The sequence below is a fragment of the Oncorhynchus clarkii genome, chromosome 32 (genome assembly GCF_045791955.1).
Source record: "Oncorhynchus clarkii lewisi isolate Uvic-CL-2024 chromosome 32, UVic_Ocla_1.0, whole genome shotgun sequence".
In the NCBI taxonomy this organism is placed as follows: domain Eukaryota; kingdom Metazoa; phylum Chordata; class Actinopteri; order Salmoniformes; family Salmonidae; genus Oncorhynchus; species Oncorhynchus clarkii.
Genome location: NC_092178.1, coordinates 20,329,474 through 20,354,485, shown reverse-complemented (window position 1 = coordinate 20,354,485; position 25,012 = coordinate 20,329,474). Strand labels below are relative to the sequence as shown.

Sequence of the window (25,012 nt, the reverse complement as noted above, 5' to 3'; positions counted from 1 at the left end):
CTCAAGCACATGCACTTGCGACTTCAGAGGCTAGGCCCCTCACTTCCTGTCATCTTCAGTTGAATTTACAACACACGTGTTGTTGTCAATCCTGTAAGAATGTGTGAACAGTCTTGTGTCTCGCTTTCGACCCACGTGACCCAACATATCTGTTTTTAACTGTAGAAACAACTTGGTTTAAAATGCCAGCTACTTTTTGTTCTCTGTGTAGTCTTGTGAGGTACATATGGAGGGCATGTGCTTTTTTTCATAGAGCTATGAAGTTGCCATAGTGCCATGCTTAGTGAATTCCAAGTCTATACAAACTGAGCTACGGAGCACAACACTACATAGAACTGTTGGATCCATTGCGTAGACCGTGTAAAGCTTTTTACAGCCCATTATCAAAAAGTAGCTTTAGCAAGTCATTGGGTATTTTGAAGAAAACTACATTCCACATTGAATAAAAATTTAATCAGCCTTTTGGGGACAGTTTGTACCTCTGCTACAATGTGTTTTGTGTTGGTCTGCCTGAACCCTCACTGGATTCCAGGGAGTGGCCACTAGGCACCAACACCCTGGCACAATCAATGATCAAATCTGTTCACACCCGGGGTTGAGTAAGGAAAGTCATGTGTAATGTACGCAGAAGTCTGAAGGCTGTTCTCATCAGAAGATAGTACACACAGCAAAGAAGCCTTATGAAGGGTTTCTTTTGGCCCATTTTGAGAAATAGAATATATTCATCTTTACAAATACAGTATTCTGATCCAGTGCGTTATTATTACAGTAAATAAATTACGCTTTATTTCTTTAGATTAGTAACACTACACAATAGTTACAATACAGCATAAAAAAACAAGGCAAGAAAGGCAATCTTGGTTTATATAAAATAATACAAAAATGTTAAATATTATTGACAAGCTGAGCTCTGACAACATTTGGATCATTTTTTATATTGCTGCAATAAAATACAGCTGTTAAGGCACTTAGTTTAAACTATATGTGCATCACTAACACCATATTTCAGCAGAGCCCAGGTCAGGTGCATTAATATGTACGATACCTTAGAAAAAAAAATATTTAATGTATTTGTGTGCAAAAATATATTACAAATTACAAGAGGAAAAGCTTTAGTTACATCATACTTGTTTGCTGACTTAAAACATACATTTCAACATACATTTCAATGTGATTTATGTTGTAAAGGCAGTTTAACAACAGAATACATGCAATGCTGATTTAATTTTAAAAATATAAATATATTTAAGGTGATGTAGTATAAAATGTAGTGTTTGCTTTAATATGTTGAGGTTTAGATGCTCTCTGTACTGTACTGTAGATGTTAACAAACCTGGAAGTGGACACCACTGTGTTACAAACTTGTTAGCTATTACTGTACATTTGTGATTGGTCAGGTGCAGTTGAAGGACGAAGACAGTGATTCTCATTGGTCTTCTTGGTCGTTGTTGCAGTCTCCACACAGTATCTGGTCACGGTCGGGGAAGAAGCCAGCCCCAACCAGAGAGACGGAGCAGCGGGAGCACTTGAAGCAGGGCTGGTGCCATTGACGATCCTGGAAAGAAATATACTTCCCCTCGCCAAACCCTGGAGGGAAATAAAACACACTCGTTAGCATCTATAATAGAATACGGTTGCATTTCAAATGGCATCTTATTTCCTATATAGCCCTATGGGCCCTTGTCAAAAGTAGTTCACTATAAAGTGAATAGGGTGCCATTTGGGACATAGTCTACATCTGCAAAGAGACCTTTGACTCTCACCTGGATTGACAGCTGGGCAGTAAGAGAGACATTACATAACACAAAGAAATTACATTCTGAACATTAAGTTCTGTGGGTTATTCTATGGTTGGCTACAATAATAGCCCTACTGAGGATCTGCCAGGTCTCAGAGGTCCCTGTGTTTAATTGAAACATTGGCATTCTAAACATAGCCGCAAGCCTTACTAGTATATTTACAGTACGTCTGTGCTCTGGCATTTGCCTGGGTTGGTACAAAGTGACATAATGGGGAAGACATTGAGTGCATCCCAAATGGCATTCTATTACCTCTATAGTGCACTCCTTTTGAACAGAGCTCTATGGGCTATATAAGGTTCCATTAAAGGACAAAACAGTGTCTCAAATCAATCCATATTATCTAGTCGAATGGAGAATGTACTAACCTGTGATGGGCGAGTTACAGGAGGCACACTTCTGTGCGTAGATGCTGCTGAAGCACTTGACACAGTAGGGCGTGTCTCCCTGGGAGGTGAAGGGTTGGCCGGCCAGTGGGATCTTGCATCCTGTGCACACGAAACACTCTTTGTGCCACGTCTCATCCTTGTAGCTCACACCCCCTGTTGCCAGTGCCTACGGAGGATACATACCCATCAACCTCACCCACTTGATCTAGCAAGTCTTTTTCACAAGGAACCTATCTACTACTGTGAGCATGTCACTAACAGTGACAGGGAGAGGATAATGAAGGTTAGCAGTTGATTTGAGGAGACCCTGGTTCACCTTTTTGCAGTGGCTGCATCGCGGGGCGAACCTGCCCTCGTAGCACGGTACACAGTAGTAGTGGTCTTTGTCTGGGATGAAGGACTGAGCACCGATGGGCTTCTCACAGCCATGGCACACAAAGCAGTTCTCGTGCCATGCAGAGCCCTCATACTCCAACTTCTTTGAGCCTGACAGAGGGAGGAGGGAGAGGGGGGGTAGATAGGGAGGAGAGAGAGAGAAAGAAGAGAGAGAGAGAGAGCAATAGAGACAAAGAGAAAGAGACACAGACAGGTTTTGTATAATTCAGTCTGTCTGCAAGAGTCATCATCTGAGTAGTCATCCCAAGTTTGTGTGCCATGTCAGCCACTTTAGTTCGGGGTTAGATTGTCCAACCTCAGCATTGCATAATCTCCAAGTGCTCACACTACTGCTATTGCCAAAACAGGATGATGCAGTAATAACTGAACCGGTTTGTACACAGACTCAATATACCTCCCAGTCATCTCATAAAGTATAAATAATATTACAGTATTTTACCATCAAGAACGCTTGTGTGGTGTTACATCAAGTCAGGGCCGAATGGCTTTATGAAAGGAGGTATTTCAGAATTATGGTTTATGGGTAACTGTTATGGAACCTCTGACTTTAAGCATGTGCAGTTTGGTCTTCCACAAATACACACTTCCTCCATGTAGGTAATAAAAGTAGCCAAAATAAAACAGCGAGCCATGCCTATGAAAATGAACATCAGACCTCTTAATCATTGCTCTTGTTTTACGAGCTTTGGGACCTGAAATGCGCACGTGGGGAGGTCGACCAGTGGAACGTGTAACCGCCTGAATTTTTTAAAAGGGCGAGGGCACAGTGTAGTGTTTCACTGCGTTCCACTACAGAAACCTAACAAAACGACTGCTCAGTTCTGCAGAAACTGTGGAGAAATAACACCCCACCCCACCCTGTCCAGATTAAACCCTATGTAATTTGCAGTCATCTTGACACCCACCCCCGCTGATAGAGTAATGCTGCCATGCAGTCACAAAGACCCTGGGGACAGAATTCAACAGTGAGGCACTTTCAGTCGAGCGAGCAGACAATTGCAATGTCACATCTAAGCTGTGTCACACCCTAGCTGCTCAACAACAAAAATGCATTCGCCTTTCTATGGGAATGTCCCAAATGGCAAACTATTCCCTACGTAGTGCACTACTTTTGACCAGGGCCCTGAAGGTAGTGCACTACATAGGGAATAGGGTGCCATTTGGGACACAGCCTATGCCGTCCACGACTGGATGTGAGAACCCTTACGTTTACCCTTTAGTGACACTGACTGAAGCAGTGCTGCTTACTCTGTAATAACCATGAGAGAGGTTTCCCAGGTATTACACACCTGGCATTGATACAGATATAGGATCTTCATTTGAGCCAGTTTGCTACAGCAGGAAACTAAATGACAAACTTTAGAAGCCTTTTTAAACCTCAAATACACTACAAGTTTTAATACCCTGCATTGCGGAAAAGTTATCTTGCAACAGTGTGATCAAATTATGATCCTACGTCTGTAGGTGTGAGAACAGGAGTTGAGTAACCACAGGCCAAAGCATCACCAGTTAGGCCTTTTTAATGCACTTTTATGCCACAGCAACTATGATGGATGTGTAACCAGCCTAGCGCGGCACAGCTCAGCTCGACTCAGCTCAATAATGTCAAAGGGTGTTGTGCACAGGAGGACGGGCTCGTGGTAATGGTACTGGAATGTTGTCAAATATTTCAAACACATGATTTGATGCCATTCCATTTGCTCCCCTCAGCAGCCTCCACTGGTGTTGTCATGTATCCCTGCACGTTTTTGAGAGTTTCGATTAGTACCTCCTGCTAGTCATGGTAAACAGTATCAGGTTTGTGTACCTGGCATAACGGTCTTGTCGCAGGCCACACACTTGGAGGAGAACTCATTGCAGTAGCAGTCGTTGCACAGCAGCGCCTCCTCCTGGCTGGTGAAGGGCTCGTCTGCCAGGGAGCGATCGCAGCGGAAACAACGGAAACAGTGTTCATGGTAATGTCTGTCCTCATAGAACAGCTCCTGGAGAGGGAGAGGAGGAGTGAGAGGGATGGACCCAGGCAAGGCAGGTCAGAGTCCGAAATATTTGGATTGAAAGACCATTCATGTTAATGGTAGCTGGTGGGCCGAGATATCGGATGACGGGCTCATTGTAATAGCTGGAGTGGAAATGGAAACCATGTGTTTGATGTGTTTGACACCTTTCCTTTCCGTTCCTTCCATTCCAGCCATTACGATGAGCCCGTCCTTCTATATCTCCATCCACCAGCCTTCTCTGGTTCACATTCATCATTTATGTTTATATGACAATGAGCTAGATTAGATCTGTTAACAAGGAGGTTTTAGTGAATAACTCTAACTTCAATATAAACCATTTGAGTAAATATTGAAACAGTGTCCACAAAGGGATTTTTTTATAATCCACCTCTTATATTCCAGATCAACTGTAGTGCAAGCAAACACTGTTAACACACATCGCATGATTAATGTCTCGCTTTCTGTTCGGGGTGAAAACAATAATAATCAATTTTATTTGACACGTTGGTGGGTTTTCACAGTGTTCGTAAAAGGGAATTGGACAGAGAGGGAGGAGTGCTGTAAGTATTGTGTGGAGAAGGAGGAGGGCCAAAGCTAACAGGAGATTTATTTACTGCCTGTCCCTCTGAGAGAGTCCATAACTCAGGGGTCACCCGTGCCCTGTGGCGTCTAAGGGTGTTCCCTTCAGCCCTGTGTTTTCATTTGACTCTAACCAAAAGGCCTTAATGTCGGCCTGGAGCAGCTCAAAGGGGATTTTCAGATGTCTTGGTATTAGCCAAAAGAGCAGGAAAGTTGTGTTTTCCAAGAACTCCAGCTCTTTAGAAGCCATTATAATCGAACAGATGGACAAGGACAAATGCACACATACACACACGCACACACTTGTGTACGTACACAGAAGTAAAACCTCAGAAGTGAGCACAGATTCAAACAACTGTAGACAGAAAGCATCCACTTGCCACATGTAAACACATTCATACCCACAACATATGCTAAACACATTTACACCCACACACACAAAGACAGATCAAGTTTATGCTTACCCGTGCATTGTGTGCGATGAGCTCCTTGCACTCCTGACATGTGTTGGCATACAGGCGGTCATAGCAAGGGATGCAGTGGGGAACGTCCTCCACTTGGATGTATTTGCGTCCGTACAGGGACTCCTTGCACTCGCCACAGTCAAAACGGTCACTCATGTTGTCTTATCCCTGATTCACCTCATGAAAGGAAACATCACAACCACAGTGAGTGGACGTTTGCTGAGCAAAGGAGGAAGGGAAGGAGGAGAGCGCTGTGAACGTGTGAGGGATGAGGGGGAGGGGCAGTGAGGGGTGTGAGAGAGTGAGGAGAGGGAGATAAATCATTAATACAGACATTGTCATCCTACAAGAATCATGCTAATTTGGTATAGAGCAGGCCGAATTCACTCTATTAAATTAATCAAAACAGGAATATTTTACATTTGGCTAGAAACTGAGAAAAATGTACTCCTGTGTGCTACCCCCACTAGAATCCCCATCCCCATACAGCTTCTCCATTCTGTAGGGGGAAATTAATCATTTCCATGCCCAGGGACATGTACTAGTCTGTGGCGACCTACATTCCAGAACAGCACACCTCAGCACACAGGGGGACAAACACATACCTGGAGGTGACAGCCTTCCCTCCCACATATTCCCCCTAGGCACAACTACGACAACATAACCAACAAAAACCGGTCACAACTCCTGCAGCTCTTTCGCACACTGGGTATGTACATAGTCAATGGTAGGCTTCGAGGGGACTCCTATGGTAGTTACACTTACAGCTCATCTCTTGGCAGTAGTACTGTAGACTACTTTATCACTGACCTCAACCCAGAGTCTCTCAGAGCGTTCACAGTCAGCCCACCTACACCCCTATCAGATCACAGCAAAATCACAGTCACAAAATCACAAAATCACAGTCTACTTGAACAGAGCAATATTCAATCATGAGGCATCAAAGCCAAAGGAACTGAATAATATTAAGAAATGCTATAGATGGAAGGAAAGTAGTGTGGAAACCTACCAAAAAACAATTAGGCAACAACAAATTGTAACCATTTTAGACAACTTCCTGGTCAAAATGTTCCACTGCAATAGTGAAGGTGTAAACTTGGAAGTAAAAAACCTAAACAATATATTTCAGCTCTCAGTTTCCCTATCAAATAAAAAAAATTCCAACAGAAAACTGAAGAAAATTAGCAACAATGACAAATGGTTTGATAAAGAATGCAAAAACCTAAGAAAGAAATTAAGAACCCTATCCAACCAAAAACACAGAGACCCAGAAAACCTGAGCCTACGCCTTCACTATGGTGGATCACTAAAACAATACAGAAATACACAACGGAAAAAGAAGGAACAGCACGTCAGAAAACAGCTCAATGTACTTTAACCATGTCTGGGAAAATTGGAAAACACTAAACAAAGAACAACACGAAGAGTTAGCTATCCAAAACAGAGATGTATGGGTAAACCACTTCTCAAATCTTTTTGGCCCTATAACAAAGAACAAACAGCAAAAACAAAAAAGGCAAAAAGGCCTGTGGTGTTGATGATATCATCAATGAAATAATAAAATATACAGACCACACATTTTAATTGGCTATACTTAAACTCTTTAACATCATCATCGGCTCTGGCATCTTCTCCGATATTTGTAACCAAGGACTGATCACCCCAATCCACAAAACTGGAGACAAATTTGACCCCAATAGCTACCATGGGATATGCGTCACAGCAACCTTGGGAAAATCCTTGGCATTATCATTAATAGCAGACTCATACATTTCCTCAGTGAAAACAATGTATTGAGCAAATATCAAATTGGCATTTTACCAAATTACCATACGACAGACCACACATTCACCCTGCACACCCTAATTGACAAACAAACAAACCAAAACAAAGGCAAAGTCTTCTCATGCTTTGTTGATTTCAAAAAAGCTTTTGACTCAATTTGGCATGAGAGCCTGCTTTACAAATTGAAGGAAAATGGTATTGGGGGAAAAACATACAACATTATAAAATCCATGTAAACAAACAACCAGTGTGCGGTTAAAATGGGCAAAAAACACAAATTTCTTTCTACAGGGCCGTGGGGTGAGACAGGGATGCAGCTTAAGCCCCACCCTCTTCAACATATACATCAATGAATTGGTGAGGGAACTAGAACAGTCTGCAGCACCCTGCCTCACCCTACTAGAATCTGAAGTCAAATGTCTACTGTTTTAAATCAAATCAAACTTTTTTTGTAAAATGCTCCGAATACAACAAGTGTAGACTTTATGCTTACTTACAAGCCCTTAACCAACAGTGCAGTTCAAGAAGAAGAAAATATTTACCAAGTAGACTAAAATAAAAAGTAACACAATAACAATAACAATAACGAGGCTATATACAGGAGGAACCGGTAACGAGTCAGTGTGCGGGGGTACATGCTAGTTGAGGTAATCTGTACCTGTAGGTGGGGGCAAAGTGACTATGCATAGGTAACAAAGAAACAGCGAGTAGCAGCAGTGTACACAAGGGAAGGGAGGGGAGGGAGGGGAGGAAAAAACAACAGAATTAAGAGTAATTTGAAAAAACAGAATACATGACCACTGTGACTGAACCAAACTTAAGGAAAGCTTTGACTATGTACAGACTCAGTGAGCATAGCCTTGCTATTGAGAAAGGCCGCAGTAGGGGGACCTGGCTCTTGAGAAAACAGAGAAAACAGTGCACACTGCCCACAAAATGAAGTGGAAACTGAGCTGCACTTCCTAACATCCTGCCAAATGTATGACCATATTAGAGATACACATTTCCCTCAGATTACACAAATCCACAAAGAATTCAAAACAAACCCAATTCTGATGAACGCCCATGTCTCTTGGGTGAAATACCACAGTATGCAATCACAGCAGCAAGATTAGTGACCTGTTGCCAGAAGAAAAGGGCAACCAGTGAGGAACAAAAGCAATTGTAAAAACAACCCATATTTATGTTTATTTATTTTCCCTTTTGTACTTGAACTATTTGCACGTAATATGACATTTGTAATTTCTTTTTTATTTTGGAACTTTTGTGAGTGTAATGTTTACTGTTCATTTTTATTGTTTATTTCACTTTTGTTTATTATCTATTTCACTTGCTTTGGCAATGTTAACATAGGTTTTCCATGCCAATAACGCCCTTAAATTGAAATTGAAAGAGCGAGAGAAAGAAAGAGAGAGAGAGAGAGAGAGCGAGAGAGGAGTGAGAGAGAGGAGAGAGAGAGAGAGGAACGAGAGAGAGATTCCCATGCAACAAAAAAAATGTATGTACCTACAAGTCAATAGTAGGCAACCAGTCAACAGTAGGATAGGATGACCTTTAATGCCCCAGAGGGTGAAATTGTCTGCTGCTGTATACAAAATTGACACTGTACAAAACACACACAACATACAGGGCAATCAGAAAGTATTCAGACCCCTTGACTTTTTCCAAATGTTGTTACATTACAGCCTTATTCTAAAATGCATTAATTACAGATTGTTCCTCATCAAGCCCATAATGGAAACAGTTGTTTACAAATGTTTGCAAATGTATTAAAAATAAAAAACAGAAATACCTTATTTGCATAAGTATTCAGACCCTTTGCTATGAGACTCGAAATTGAGCTCAGGTGCATCCTGTTTCCATTGATCATCCTTGAGATCTTTCTACAACTTCATTTGAATCCACTTGTGGTAAATTCAATTGATTGGACATCATTCGGAAAGGCACACACCTGTCTATATAAGGTCCAACAATTGACAGTGCATGTCAGAGCTAAAACCAAGCAATGAGGTTGAAGAAATTGTCCGTAGAGCTCCGAGACAGGATTATGTTGAGGCACAGATCTGGGGAAGGGTACCAAAAACTGTCTGCAGCATTTAAGGTCCCAAGATCACAGTGGCCTCCATCATTCTTAAATGGAAGAAGTTTGGAACCACCAAAACTCTTCTTAGAGCTGGCCGCCTGGCCAAACTGAGCATTTGGGGGAGAAGGGCCTTGGTCAGGGAGGTGAACAAGAACCCAATGGTCACTCTGACAGAGCTCCAGTGTTCCTCTGTGGAGATGGGAGAACCTTCCAGAAGGACAACTACCTCTGGAGCACTCCACAAATCAGGCCTTTGTGGTAGAGTGGCCAGACAGAAGCCACTCCTCACTAATAGGCACATGACAATCCGCTTGGAGTTTGCCAAAAGGCACCTAAAGGACTCTCAGACCATGAGAAACAAGATTCTCTAGTCTGATGAAACAAGATTGAACACTTTGGCCTGAATGCCAAACATCACATCTGGAGGAAACCTGGCACATTCCCTACGGTGAAGCATGGGGCTGGCAACATCAAGGTGTGGGGATGTTTTTCAGTGGCAGGGACTAGGAGATTATCCAGGATCGAGGGAAAGATTAACGGAGCAAAGTACAGAGAGCTCCTTGATGAAAACCTGCTCCAGAGCGCTCAGGACCTCAGCCTGGGGTGAAGGTTCACCTTCCAACAGGACAATGACCCTAAGCACACAGCCAAGACAATGCAGGAGTGGCTTCGGGACAAGTCTCGGAATGACCTTGAGTGGCCCAGCCAGAGCCCGGACTTGAACCCGATCTAACATCTCTGGAGAGACCTGAAAATAGCTGTGCAGCGACGCTCCCCATCTACATTGACAGAGCTTCTGCAGAGAATCTGCAGAGAAGAATGGGAGAAACTCCCCAAATTCAGGTGTACCAAGCTTGTGGTGTCATACCCAAGAAGACTTGAGGCTGTAATCACTGCCAAAGGTGCTTCAACTAAGTACTGAGTAAATGGTCTGAATACTTATGTAATTTTTCAGTTGTTTGTTTTTTACAAATGTGCAACGTTTTCTAAAATACTGTTTTTGCTTTGTCATTATGGTTTATTGTGTGTAGATTTATGAGGGGGGGGGGGGGGAAACCATTTAATCCATTTTAGAATAAGGCTGTAACAAAATGTGGAAAAAGTCAAGAGGCCTGAATACTTTCCGAATGCACTGTAGTACATACATTGCACGTCATACATGTTGAACACGTCTCGTACAACCAAATACATAATACATATTGCACACACTGCCCTTACACATTCTGTCAGCGGCATACTAACAGATCAGCTTAACTTATTGCTGTTTAGACACCATGGACCTCCAAGGTCCTAGCCTGGTCCCAGATCTGTGATTTTGAACACTCCATTTTTATTGTCAAGCCAAACAAGGTTTTGCATTACAATTCCATAAGAAGTTGGCAAGAGAACATAAAACAGATCTGGCACCCAGGCTGCCAAGGCCCCTGATTCACCCTGGGAAACATTCCTGATTACATGTTCTAATCAGGTGATTGACATCTTGTGTGGTGAATAGGGAGGACGGGATGGAAATAAGCCTGACAGCTCTACTATACTGAGACAATCATAACACCCTCCGGCTGCTTCTTAAGTCTGTAGGGAGCTGCAAGAGTATGTGACACGAGGTCAGATACATGTACCCCAGTAGCTTTCCTATGGAACGGGAAGGGCAAATAGGGTCCAAAAGGGTACATATGGGATGTGTCTCAAATGGCACCCTATTTCCTACATAGTACACTACTTTGACCAGAACCATATGGGCCCTGATCAAAAGTAGTGCACTATATAGGGAATAGGGTGCCATTTGGGAAGCATACATAGTGTAGAGTAGCAAAAGTGGGGGGATAAAGGTTGGAATTACATGAGTGGAGAAAAGTCTCAAGAGTTCAGGTAACACAGGCTCAAGAAAACAATGTCAGGAACATGGCATTGACAGAGACTCTAAAGGCAGACACATAAATGTTTCTCTTGGAAGACATTTTGTTTATTATATTTTCCCTCTTTTCAAGGAAAAGAACACCCTTGAAATGCTTTCAGAATGTCAAAAAGCAAGGAGCGCGGAGAAGGATTGTGGGTTCAATGATGTGCAGCGGAGATTCAGGCGGTAGGTTTTAAAGGGGGAGTGAATGGAAGGGAAAGCTCTGGGGTGAAGGGTTTAGCAGCTCCCACTCAGCAGACAGAGCTGAAGTCACAGCCTCACAGGCTCCATGTCCTAGTGGTGATTGAACCCAAGAACTGGACTGAATCCCAAATGGCACCCTATTCCCAATACCTGTATAATGCACTACTTTTGACCAGGACCCAAAGGGCTCTGGCCAAATGTAGTGCACTTTATAGGGAATTGGGTCCCATTTGGCACGCAGACATGGAGTTCCTAATGAAGCAGACCTCATTTCTTGGAAATGCATTTTGCACACACAGGGTTGGCTTGATATAAAACAGGGGGGAATCAACCATTGCTCATGAAAGGAATTCCATCCCACAGTTGCGGTTGTTTTTTACAGGTATTGAGTTAAATGTACTAGAACCCATAAGTTATTTGCGTCTGGTCAATTAAGGAGTCGGCTCAGCAGTGGGGTGTACGTGCCATTCAAATGGCTAGCCTCAGACTTTATTTACCATTATTGCCACCATTTATACATGATGGCAAGCACACAAGACAGAAGACCTGGCAAAAGAACAACTTCTGTTTTATCCACCCTATTTGTCTCTTTTGTTTATAATCAAGCAACTGAAAACTTGGCTAACCTCCACAAAATGTCATAGCAGCAGAGCATTTGTAATGGGAACATTCAGCCATATCCTCCTCCCCCATCAGCTAGGCTGCATCAGCCTAAAGAGGTTTGAGGCTTTACAAGGTCAAAGACACTTGGACGGAACACAAAACAGACAAGTCCATCAAACTCCATATCTGTTTCATGTCCGTTTATTGTGAGAGCGGTGGAAATCAGCTTGACTTCCCCTGCTAATGTCTCTCAAGAGGTTAGGCTTCTAGCTATTCTAGTTCATCCATCCCTAAAACCACTGCACTGATACAACAATGGCCTTCCTTCCGGGCATAGTCCCCACACAGCACGACATCTGCAAATACGTTATTTGTACTCCACCTGTTGTGTCGACAAGTATAAGCATTATGATATTCCTTTCTATCTTTTGAAAGTGATACAAATGTTAACCATAAAAATGTATATGTCTGACCATAATCAAAATACAAACCACTCCCTTTCTGTTGGATCATTTTTATCTATTGCGTCTACCCACCCACGGACAATATTTATATCTTTGTTTTTACTCAATTTCAGCTCATTTATGCAATGTCCAGACCGTTCTGTTATAATAAGAGCTACTGAACAACAAAGAGCTATTCCCAAACAGCATGTCCTTTCCAGCTGTAGAGGAGATGACTGACCCTGAATGAGCCACGTCGGCATGGATACACTCCCTCTGTGGTTCCTCATCCTTACGATTGATTGTTGTGTTACACATGAACGTGACCCGGGTATAGAAACGATTTAGAGGGAATGCCTCAAAAATAGAGCAAGGAGTAAAAGAATGAACTGCAGGATGGGCACATATAAATACACGTACACACGTACACATATCGTAACACAGAGTAGCTGGCTAGCATCATTGTTTTCGGAGCCACAGATGCATTGGACCTACCCTTCACTGAACAGAAATATAAACGCAGCATGTAAAGTGTTGGTCCCATGTTTCATGAGCTGAAATAAAAGATCCCAGAAATTGTATGTATCCACAAAAAGCTTATTTCTCTCATATTTTGTGCACAAATTTGTTTACATTCCTGTTAGTTAGTGGGCCTGTCTGCCAAGTGGGTGGGCCTATGCCCACCATGGCTGCACCCCTGCACAGTCAGTTGAAATGCATAGATTGTGACCTAATGAGTTTATTTAAATGTACTGATTTCCTTATATGAACTGTAACTCAGTAAAATCTTGGAAATTGTTGCATGTTGCGTTTATATTTTTGTTCAGTATATATAAATGTATCTGTGTCTCTGCGTCCTGCTCCCAGTGAGTGGTTAAGTCAAACAGAAATCCATCAGTGAGACACGTGTTTTTCTCTCCTAGCACACTTCTGTTATAACTCTGCATTTCGCACCTCCAGCCACAGCGGACACGTGGATATTCTTCAGTGATATATTGTCCACGCTGGTGAAAGATTAATCGGAGTCATCAACTCTGAAGGCTTTGTACTGTGAGCCAGACAGCAAAACATTCTCTCCCTCTTCGTCTCCCACATGGCCCAACAACAGACCAGGCCGCTCTCTGTCACTTCAAGGTTCTCTGAAATTGTTTTCTTTCTAACCTGACATTTTTTCAGAGTGCGGAGCCAGTTGTAACCGCATGAGCCATGTGAGTTCTACTGCAGGACCAATGGGGCTCTGGTCAAAAGTAGTGTACTGTAAAGGGATTAGGGTTCCATTTGGGATGCACACGGTGTGTTTATTTTCCCAGCAGAGGAGTCTAGTGTACCCTATGCTTTACAACCCAGAATGTTCCATGATGAAACCCTATGACACCTAGGAGCAAGAGAAAAGAGAAAGGAGTCTTTGTATGAAATGGAACAATCCTACAGTAGTGTGCAGGTAGCCTATGATAACATTACCAGTTTCTTCCTAGGATTCAAAAAAAGACTCATCAGCTGGTTGTGCTTGTTGACATGTGCTGGGTGATGTATTGCGCTTTCCACTGACATTCAAATTAGAGCCCTGCACAAGCATGAATTTAATGCCTGAGTCCTACCCATACATGCAACGTTCAGGCCCAGCCCTACACAGGCCAGAATGCTTTGGCCAAATTTAAGGCTCTGCCCGAAAAAAAAAAAGAAGGAAAAAAAAGAAAAAAACTTTCTTTGTTAGTATGCATTAGCTGCTCGTCTCTGTCTGTCCCACACTCCCTGCGCTTTTAGCGCTGCATCCGTTCTGTTGCTGGTCTCAATGATGAGACTTGAGAGAGCAGTTAGCTGTTAGCTAGATATTTTTCGTCACTCTAAACTCAACAAAACTCAAGGAACAATATTATTTTATAGGGATGGGCATGAGTATCGAGTACTTGAGCACTCGAACGGACGTCAAAATTTGATCTTTAACCAGATACAGTGGGGCAAAAAAGTATTTAGTCAGCCACCAATTGTGCAAGCTCTCCCACTTAAAAAGATGAGAGAGGCCTGTAATTTTCATCATATGTACACTTCAACTATGACAGGCAAAATTATGGTGGAAAATAAGCATTTGTTCACCTACAAACAAGCAAGATTTCTGGCTCTCAAAGACCTGTAACTTCTTCTTTAAGAGGCTCCACTGTCCTCCACTCGTTACCTGTATTAATGGCACCTGTTTGAACTTGTTATCAGTATAAAAGACACCTGTCCACAACCTCAAACAGTCACACTCCAAACTCCACTATGGCCAAGACCAAAGAGCTGTCAAAGGACACCAGAAACAAAATTGTAGACCTGCACCAGGCTGGGAAGACTGAATCTGCAATAGGTACGCAGCTTGGTTTGAAGAAATCAACTGTGGGAGCAATTATTAGGAAATGGAAGACATACAAGACCACTGATAATCTCCCTTGATCTGGGGCTCCACGCAAGATCTCACCCCGTGGGGTCAAAATGATCACAAGCACAGTGAGCAAAAATCCCAGAACCACACGGGGGGACCTAGTGAATGACCTGCAGAGAGCTGGGACCAAAGTAACAAAGCCTACCATCAGTAACACACTATGCCGCCAAGGACTCAAATCCTGCAGTGCCAGACGTGTCCCCCTGCTTAAGCCAGTACATGTCCAGGCCCGTCTGAAGTTTGCTAGAGAGCATTTGGATGATCCAGAAGAAGATTGGGAGAATGTCATATGGTCAGATGAAACCAAAATATAACTTTTTGGTAAAAACTCAACTCGTCGTGTTTGGAGGACAAAGAATGCTGAGTTGCATCCAAAGAACACCATACCTACTGTGAAGCATGGGGGTGGAAACATCATGCTTTGGGGATGTTTTTCTGGAAAGGGACCAGGACGACTGATCCGTGTAAAGGAAAGAATGAATGGGGCCATGTATCGTGAGATTTTGAGTGAAAACCTCCTTCCATCAGCAAGGGCATTGAAGATGAAACTTGGCTGGGTCTTTCAGCATGACAATGATCCCAAACACACCGCCCGGGCAACGAAGGAGTGGCTTCGTAAGAAGCATTTCAAGGTCCTGGAGTGGCCTAGCCAGTCTCCAGATCTCAACCCCATAGAAAATCTTTGGAGGGAGTTGAAAGTCCGTGTTGCCCAGCAACAGCCCCAAAACATCACTGCTCTAGAGGTGATCTGCATGGAGGAATGGGCCAAAATACCAGCAACAGTGTGTGAAAACCTTGTGAAGACTTACAGAAAACATTTGACCTTTGTCATTGCCAACAAAGGGTATATACAAAGTATTGAGAAACTTTTGTTATTGGCCAAATACTTATTTTCCACCATAATTTGCAAATAAATTCATTAAAAATCCTACAATGTGATTTTCTGGATTTTTTTTCTCATTTTGTCTGTCATCTGTGTACCTATGATGAAAATTACAGGCCTCTCTCATCTTTTTAAGTGGGAGAACTTGCACAATTGGTGGCTGACTAAATACTTTTTTGCCCCACTGTATATATTTTTTCAAATACTGTAAAACTATTGGGTAAAACTTTCGTCTTGAAGACAACATTCATTTACTTTGACTTTAGTGTTCCGTTTGTACATGTGTATTTGTGGGGTAAAACAATAAAGAAACCAAGCCATGCATCAAACATGACTTATTATTAAACTCCCTTTCACCTCCGTGTCTCGCTCACTCAGTTGCATTCTGATCTCTCCCTCTACACCAGTGGCATGTATTCATGGATGCCAAGGGGAGGCCAGTATTCCCAAAAAAATTGACCAAGAAAAATATATATTTTTACATTTATCTTTCAATAAATAATCTTTCTGTGTTTCATACATTTCCTGCCATTCACAAGAGGCTGAATGTACCTCACCGGAGAAAGGATCCGCTTTAACAAAACAGCGCCCCTTTGTCTCAGTATGTGCAGAATGAGTTCAGACCAATCACATCACAAGTCAAATGTCATTCTTGACAGGAAAAAAATTACATCTTGTTGTGTTGTTGTCCTCTGGTGGCTAGCTAGCTACCAAGAATCGGCACTTTCCTAAATTAGTCATCGAAAGAATTTGGACTTGGACTTGTGGTTTTACTTAATTCTCCGTTCTGGCCAGTGATTATACCAGTGATTCTGATCCAACCTTAAATTCATACAGTACCAGTCAAAAGCTTGGACACACCTACTAATTCAATGGGTTTTCATTATTATCTTGGCATTCTCTCAACCAGCTTCACGAGGTAGTCACCTGGAATGCATTTAAATTAACAGGTATGCCTTGTTAAATGTTAAATTGTGGAATTTCTTTCCTTCTTAATGCGCTTGAGCCGATCGTGACAAGGTAGGGGTGGTATACAGAAGATCGCCCTATTTGGTAAAAGACCAAGTCTATATTATGTAAAGAACAGCTCAAATAAGCAAAGACGACAATCCATCATTACTTTAAGACATGAAGGTCAGTCAATGCGGAAAATTTCACTTTGAAAGTTTCTTCAAGTGCAGACGCAAAAACCATCAGGCGCTATCATGAGGACCGCCACAGGAAAGGAAGACCCAGAGTTACCTCTGCTGAAGAGGATAAGTTCATTAGTGTTACCAGAAATTGCAGCCCAAATAAATGCTTCACAGAGTTAAAGAAACAGACACATCTCTACATGAACTATGTGAATCAGGTCTTCATGGTCGAATTGCTGCAACAACAACAAAAACACTACTAAAGGACACTAATAAGAAGAAGACTTGCTTGGGCCAAGAAATACGAGTAATCAGTGGTGTACAGTGCTTAAATAAAAATACTTTAAAGTACTACTTAAGTAGTTATTGTGGGTATCTGTACTTTACTATTTATATTTTTGACAACTTTTACTCCACTACATTCCTAAAGAAAATAATGTACTTTTTACTCCTTACATTTTCCCTGACACCCAAAAGTACTCGTTACATTGTGAATGCTTAGCAGGACACAAAAATTGTCTAATTCACACACTTATCAAGAGAACATCCCTGGTTATCCCCACTGCCTCTGATCTGGCAGACTCACTATATACAAATGCTTCGTTTGTAAATTATGTCTGACTGATGAAGTGTGCCCCTGGCGATCTGTAAATTTAAAAAACAAGAAAATCATGCTGTCTGGGTTGCATAATATAAGGAATTCTAAATGATTTATACTTTTCCTTTTCCTTTTGATACCTAAGTATATTTTAGCGATTACATTTACTTTTGATGCTTATGCATATTCAAAACCAAATACTTTTCAACTTTTACTCAAGTAATATTTTACTGGGTGACTTTCACTTCTACTTGAGTAATTTTCTTTTAAGGTATCTTTACTTTTACTCAAATATGACAATTGGGTACTTTTTCCACCACTGCGAGCAGTGGACATTAATTAGACCGGTGGAAATCTGTCCTTTGGTCTGATGAGTCCAAATTTAAGATTTTTGGTTCCAACTGCCATGTCTTTGTGAGACGCAGAGTAGGTGAACGGATGATCTCTGCATGTGTGTTTCCCACCGTGAAGCATGGAGGAGGAAGTGGGAGTGCTTTGCTGGTGACACTGTTGGTGATGTATTTATAATTCAATGTATACTTAACCAGCATGGCTTCCACAGCATTCTGCAGCAATATGCCATCCCATCTGGTTTGCACTTAGTGGGACTATCATTAGGACAATGACCCAAAACACACCTCCAGGCTGTGTAAGGGATATTTGACCAAGGAGAGTGATGGAGTGCTGCATCAGATGAACTGGCCTCCACAATCACCTGACCTCAACCCAATTGAGATGGTGTAGAAAAATAGTAAAAATAAAGAAAAACCCTGGAATGAGTAGGTATCCAAACTTTTGACTGTGATGTATGTGATGAGTCCAAAAAAGTTTGTGGAAAACAGGTCAATGTAGATAGTCTGCATAGCTATTTGTTTAATTATTTAGAAGTCGTATGGCTTGGTGTTAGAAGCTGTTCAGGGTCCTGTTGGTTCCAGACTTCGTGAATTGCTACTGCTTGCCATGTGGTAGCAGAGAGAAGAGTCTATGACTTGGGTGGCTAGAGTCTTTGACCATTCATAGGGCCTTCCTCTGACACCACATGGATGGCAGGGAGCTCGGACCCAGTGATGTACTGGGTCATACGCATTACCCTCTGTAGCGCCTTGCGTACGGATGCCAAGCAGTAGCCATAACAAGCTGTGATGCAGCCAATCAAGATGCTCTCAATAGTGCAGCTGTAGAACTTTTTGAGGATCTGAGGGCCCATGCCAAATCTTTTCAGCCTTTTGAGAGGGTGAGTTGTGCCCTCTTTACGACTGTGTTGGTGTGTGGACCATGATAGATCCTTAGTGATGTGGACACAAAGGTACTTGAAGCTCTCGACCCGCTCCACTACAGCCCTGTTAATGTGAATGGGGGCGTGCTCAGCCCTCCGTTTCCCATAATCCATGATGAGCTCCTTTGTCTTACTGATGTTGAGGGAGAGGTTGTTGTCCTGGCACCACACTACCAGGTCTCTGACCCTCTACCTATATCGTTGTCGGCGATGATCAGGCCTACCACCGTCATGTCATCAGCAAACTTAATGATGGCGTTGGAGTTGTGCGGGGCCACGCAGTCGTGGGTGAACAGGGAGTACAGGAGGGGACTAAGCACTTACCCCTGAGGGGCCCCTGTGTTGAGGGTCATCGTGGCAGATGAGTGGTTGCCTACTCTAACCACCTGGGGCGGACCGTCAGGAAGTCCAGGATCCAGTTGCAGAGGGAGGTGTTCAACCTCAGGGTCCTTAGCTTAGTGATGAGCTTGGAAGGCATTATGGTGTTGAACGCTGAGCTGTATTCAATGAACAGCATTCTCACACAGGTGTTCCTCTTGTTCAGGTGGAAGAGGGCAGTGTGGAGTACAATAGAGATAGCGTAATATGTGGATCTGTTGGGGCGGTATGCGAATTGGAGTGGATACAGGGTGTCTGGGATGATGGTGTTGATGTGAGCCATGACCATCCTTTCAAAGCACTTCATGGCTACAGAAGTGAATGTTAAGAGGCAATAATAATTTACCTTGGCTTTCCTGGGCACAGGGACTACGTTGTTCTTCTTTAAACATGTAGGTATTACAGACTGGGTCAGTGAATGACTGGGTCAAGTGAATGTTAACCTGTTTAAAGGTCTTACTCACATGGGCTACAGAGAGCGTGATCACACTGTCAGCTGTCATTTAATAGTTACCCCACTTTACTTTTATATTTATTTATCATGAAACCAGATTAGCCAGCAGCATACCACCCTGTATACCACTGCTGGCTTGCTTCTGAAGCTAAGCAGGGTTGGTCCTGGTCAGTTCCTGGATGGGAGACCAGATGCTGCTGAACAGTGGTGTTGGAGGGCCAGTAAGAGGCACTCTTTCCTCTGGTCTAAAAAAATATCCCAATACCCCAGGGCAGTGATTGTGGATGCTTCCCTGGGTAGGGTGCTGTCTTCTGGATGGGACATTAAACGGGTGTCCTGGCTCTCTGAGGTCATTAAAGATCCCATGGCACTTATTGTAGGAGTATGGGTGTTAACCCCAGTGTCCTGGCTAAATTCCCAATATGGCCCTCAAAAAAACATCATGGTCACCTAATAATCCCCAGTTTACAATTGGCTCATTCATCTCCCTTGTAACTATTCCCCAGGTTGTTGCTGCAAATGAGAATGTGTTCTCAGTCAACTTAACTGGTAAAATAACAGATAAATAAATTAGCCTAACATTTTTGGGTCACACAACACAGCTCTCACAGAGAATGATATTGATGGGCTATTAAAGTTGCTATAAACACATTAAAAGCTCCTGTAGCTATAGTAAAATGTTCATGGCTGGGGCCATAAATTCTGTCAGAAAAAAAGGAAAGGCTTGTCCCTTACAGCCATCGGTCAGATGACTGCTCCCTCTCTCTTTTATCCCAGTACAAAGAGACCCAATGTGAAGTGACTGACTTCCTGCCAGGTCAGAAAGCACTGTTAGCTGCCTGCACGCACACACAAACCAAAATGAACAGTGGTTGCTCTCATCAAGTTGATATGCATTCCAAACGGGATGTTTTGAGACACAGGTTGCAAAACATCTCGTTTTGGATACTTGAACATCGACCAAGTCCAACATCCCTTTGCCAATGTCTTTGGGAGATCACTTGAATCAATGTGTTGAAAAGAGACACAATTGCACTGGGAAACAGAAACTGGGCGATGATGATACTATCAACTCAAGACAACTGAAGACTTGACCTAATCTTCATTCTTATCTGAATTGAATGACAAACACGGACTCCACCTGCTCGTAGGGTAGTAATAAGAAAATCCCTTGCTGACATTAACACAGAAAAACTGAGCCTGTAATCTGTTACCTGCCCTTTGAGGAACAATAAAAGCAAAATGAATGAGAGGGTACGTGCTTGGCTGTGTTTAGCTTTGGGCCCCCAGCTGGCTGTTTATACCCCGTAGGGAACAACGCAAGATGCAGCTGAAAGCCTTCTTAGAACTACGTCCCTCCCGCACCGCACCACCTCTGGTGTGTACTAAAACAAAAGGCCAAATCTGACAGCAAATAAAAAGACGTCACTGTGCCAAGGCCTTCTTCGCTCTGTGTGGTAGACTTATGCTGTCTTCATGAACAAAGAAAAGGAAAGGCCTGAGTATGACATGGTGTAGAAGTCAGTCTAGTAAAGATGACAACAAATATGTGCTTTAAATTAGACGATAAACGGATGAAAGGTGGAATACATATAATCTCCTATATCTAGTAAAAGGTAGTCATGGAGATAAGAAGGCAGGAAACGTCACTAGCATCCTCTTCTGAAGCAAAGTTGCTTTTGGCAACAGGCTATGTTTCATTTGGATTATTTTGCAGTGGGAATTCGGCCAAAGAATAAATAAATAAAGTTTGCTTGATGTGCACAATCAGCAGTCAGTCATTATCCAAAACAAATATGCATGTAAACATATTTTCCCAGCATCAGATGCTGGTAGCCAGTAGAGCGAGCATCCATCCAACCCCAGGCCCCGGGTGTTAATAGTATCAACTGTGTTTATTTTCCCAGAGCCCCTGGCGACCCTACAGCCTGTTGCCTTTGTTTCATGGATGCTGTAAGATTTATTTGTCTTTGTTTTTGAGTAACATCTACATGTGTAAGCACTTTAGGACTGTTGAGATAAATGGTTCTAGACCCCAAACAGAATTTTGTTGGGAGAGAGGGAGTTTGAGGAATGGTGGAGTGGAATGCACATGTTTCTGGACACAATGAATGAATGGGACCAAATTCATTAGAAAGAGAAAGAGAAAGAGAAAGAGAGGAAGAGAGAGAGAGAGAGAGAGAGAGAGAGAGAGAGAGAGAGAGAGAGAGAGAGAGAGAAGGGGGAAAGAGACAGGAGGGCATAACTCTGAGCTCACATCCCAACTCCTTTTAAATCTTCCATTGCTGCTGTTCATGGTGGGAAAAGTGACACTCTAGAACCAGCCAAGCAAGGAGGAAATGGAAACAGAAACAACAGTGTGATAATGATAATGAGTCATTTACAACCTATGGGTCAATGTCCCTAATTATGGCCTGAGCCCGTACCAGGTTATGTCCCAAATGGCACTATTCCAAAAGTAGTGCACTATATGGGGAATAAGTTGCTATTGACGATGTATTCCCAGCCTGGGAAAGACTTGTCCATCTCCAGAAGTCCTGGAAACCGTTTGGCTCTGCTCCAATGATTGTACACAGACCCAACCTTCCCCAATGAGAAGAATGTCAGAGGAATGAGACTGTGGTCAGAATGTGGCAGAATCATGTGGTGGGTCCAATGTTGGGATTGAAAAAAACAGCAAATGCATTTTTCTTCCATCCTCCCTCTGTTCTAAAAACGGCAAATTCCTCCCTTTCTAAAAATAATGAAGCAGTTCTCTCTGGTTACCACCACATTTCTGCTGGTTACTCACAGGGAAAGACTCCTCATAAAAAGCCAATTGTTGAAGTAATCAAAGAGCTATGTTAATTACACCCAAAGTGGGTCGAACTCACATGATGACATGGATATAGAGTTTGCTGAATACATGCAGAAACTATTCCATTTGGTGCCAATGATGGTGAGTGTCTGGGAAAATAATATTTGCAATCTTAAGTATAAGACATGACATTACTCTTAAGGATGTTGGCTAATTGAGATGGCTGCATAGGTGTCCTACACAGAATTTGTCCTAACAGTTTTTATTGCGATGCCGATAACGCCAGGAAATCACACAAAAGTAAAACAGTTGAAAACAACAGTGTATATTAAACAGTCTTACAGTTACACAATGTCTCCCCCCACCATATCAGGACACTGTTAATCAAGCTCTTAGTTTGAATGTGTGAGCAAATAATATGTTACGTGTGTTATTGTTCAACATTAATGTGTCAGAATCCATGTAATTCAAACAGAGATTGATTGACTTGGGGGCAAATGTTACAAGAGGGGCCCGTCTCTTCAAAAAACTCCAGGTTCTCTCTTTAAATCATACCTGTTCAAAATGGTCTGCAGGTCTTGTTGTGGTGTGGTCTTAGGTATCAATTATAAACTTGTGTGCCTCTGTCCAAGGCAACTAACCCCAACCCCCAACATCCCTCAGTTAGTTTCCTCATTCTAAAGTCAAATTAGGCTACATCCTACCATATATCCTGTCAGTCCAGTTCCTTGGGAGAGAAGGGACAGATGCTAAGAATCTGAGCAACAGGATGTATAAAGTGTAAAGAGAGATAAAGAGGATAAATAACCGAGAGAGAGCATGAGAGAGCATGAGAGAGAGAGAAGACAAATTCCATTCTCTGCCCGTGGTTTGTGTCAACAACAAAAAAACAACAATGAATGTTCCTTCTAACAAGCATTGTGTTTGTGCATCTGCTTCATGTCGAATCGTGTGTGTATGATAGACGTATCACAGAGTTTCTCAGCTCGAATACTGTACTGTCTGAGACACAGGTGAGTTGTGAGAAAGATCTCTCGAGCTGTGATCTGTCTTGTGGACGTCGAGTGTCCAGATATCTTGACCTAAAACGTTACGCGAATTTCTGTTCCCTTGATAAAATAAGCATAAATACCTTTCTCAATTTATGACAATAGTTAACATATAACACATATTTTATAAGATAAAATAGTCAGTAGGCTAGAACTGAAGGGTCTAATAACGGACGATTCGCCAGGTGACTCGATTCGCATCACCAACTGTATTATCCAGGTGCTTCATTGACTAAAATGTAGACAAGTAAAAGTAAGGATAAACAAGACTATTCACTTAATCTCGTTTTCAATCAAATATTGATCTTATCGGCTCTCATAATTTTGTTATTATTTGTTATAAAACTCATACAAATGATTGTAAAATATCATACCACCAATTTACAGCTCCTTTCGGATCAGGGAACTTTGTCAAATGTAGTTTATTTGTTTAGGTCACCAACCTGTAGCTTGCAGCTTTTCTCTGGCAGCAAAATTGACTCCAAATATTGACAAGTCAAGATCCGACGCAGTGCTGAACCCTTCTCAACTTCAACGAAAGTGAAATGCATCGTGCAGCCTACTACCTCCTGTGCGCAACAGCATCAGGCAAGCGCGTAAAATCACGCCCTACAGAAATGTCGCTTCTCGCTTTACTGCCGAGGCACAGCCGCACAGGTAATTTCAAGTGGCACAGACAAAAACATTTTTTTATTGAGCTATTCATTTACTTTGGAAGTCTGTGTTTGTTTAGACAAAATCTCTATGTTGTCATTGTTAAAGCTATGTTTTTGACTTGAATGTAAAAGTCAAACGTGAACAGAAGTCCGTAGACTGCTCCCTACTGTACCTTCTGGATCACAGACGACTGACTCATCAACCTGTATCTGTTTGTTCTTCATCCCTGTGTTATGTTAGTGCCAGTCTGTACTATCAGGTTAACTCCTTGTCACCCATTAGTGTCATGCCGTGTTTGGCTTGACAATTACCAATGGAGTTGACAAGAGCACAAGCAGATCTGGGACCAGGTCGTGTATCTCACTAACCAGTGTAAAGAAGTAGTGAACTACAAGTAGTTCAACTTGTAATTTAACTACATTTTGCATTAGCTTGGTGGCCTCGGCACTAAATTCAAATCTGGGTAGTGTTTTCACTAGTTAATTACTTTTTTTGCCATGTAGTGGTGTAGATAACTACTGGAAGTACACTCTACTACTCTTTTTGCAAAAATAAAATATGGGTTAAATAGGCAATAATTTCCTTTCTTTTTCAGCATCAGACCTGCGTAATTCTCTCACTTGTGTTTAATAGGCTAAATATGACTTTGGGGTCAAATGTTAACATATGACCCCAAAATGATCTGTTCTTGCATTTATAGTCTATGACATTTCAGATTGACATATGCAT

At 42.3% G+C, this 25,012-nt stretch overlaps 1 protein-coding gene across 3 annotated transcripts; it reads right to left on the bottom strand.

Moving 5' to 3' along the window:
• Positions 1-757: 757 nt before the first annotated feature.
• Positions 758-24,261, bottom strand: LOC139392020 (four and a half LIM domains protein 3-like). Of its 3 annotated transcripts, none has more exons than XM_071139662.1 (6): positions 24,066-24,261; positions 5,625-5,801; positions 4,392-4,566; positions 2,505-2,674; positions 2,168-2,354; positions 758-1,587 (listed from the first exon to the last, which is right to left on the bottom strand). In XM_071139662.1, exons 2-6 carry the CDS (start codon positions 5,778-5,780, stop codon positions 1,427-1,429), a joined length of 849 nt encoding a protein of 282 aa, XP_070995763.1. In that variant the 5' UTR covers positions 5,781-5,801; positions 24,066-24,261; the 3' UTR covers positions 758-1,426. The 3 variants fall into 3 exon arrangements, with proteins under 3 accessions (XP_070995763.1, XP_070995764.1, XP_070995765.1); XM_071139663.1 differs by having other exon boundaries at positions 24,070-24,175; XM_071139664.1 differs by having other exon boundaries at positions 5,625-5,804; positions 24,070-24,156.
• Positions 24,262-25,012: the final 751 nt, after the last annotated feature.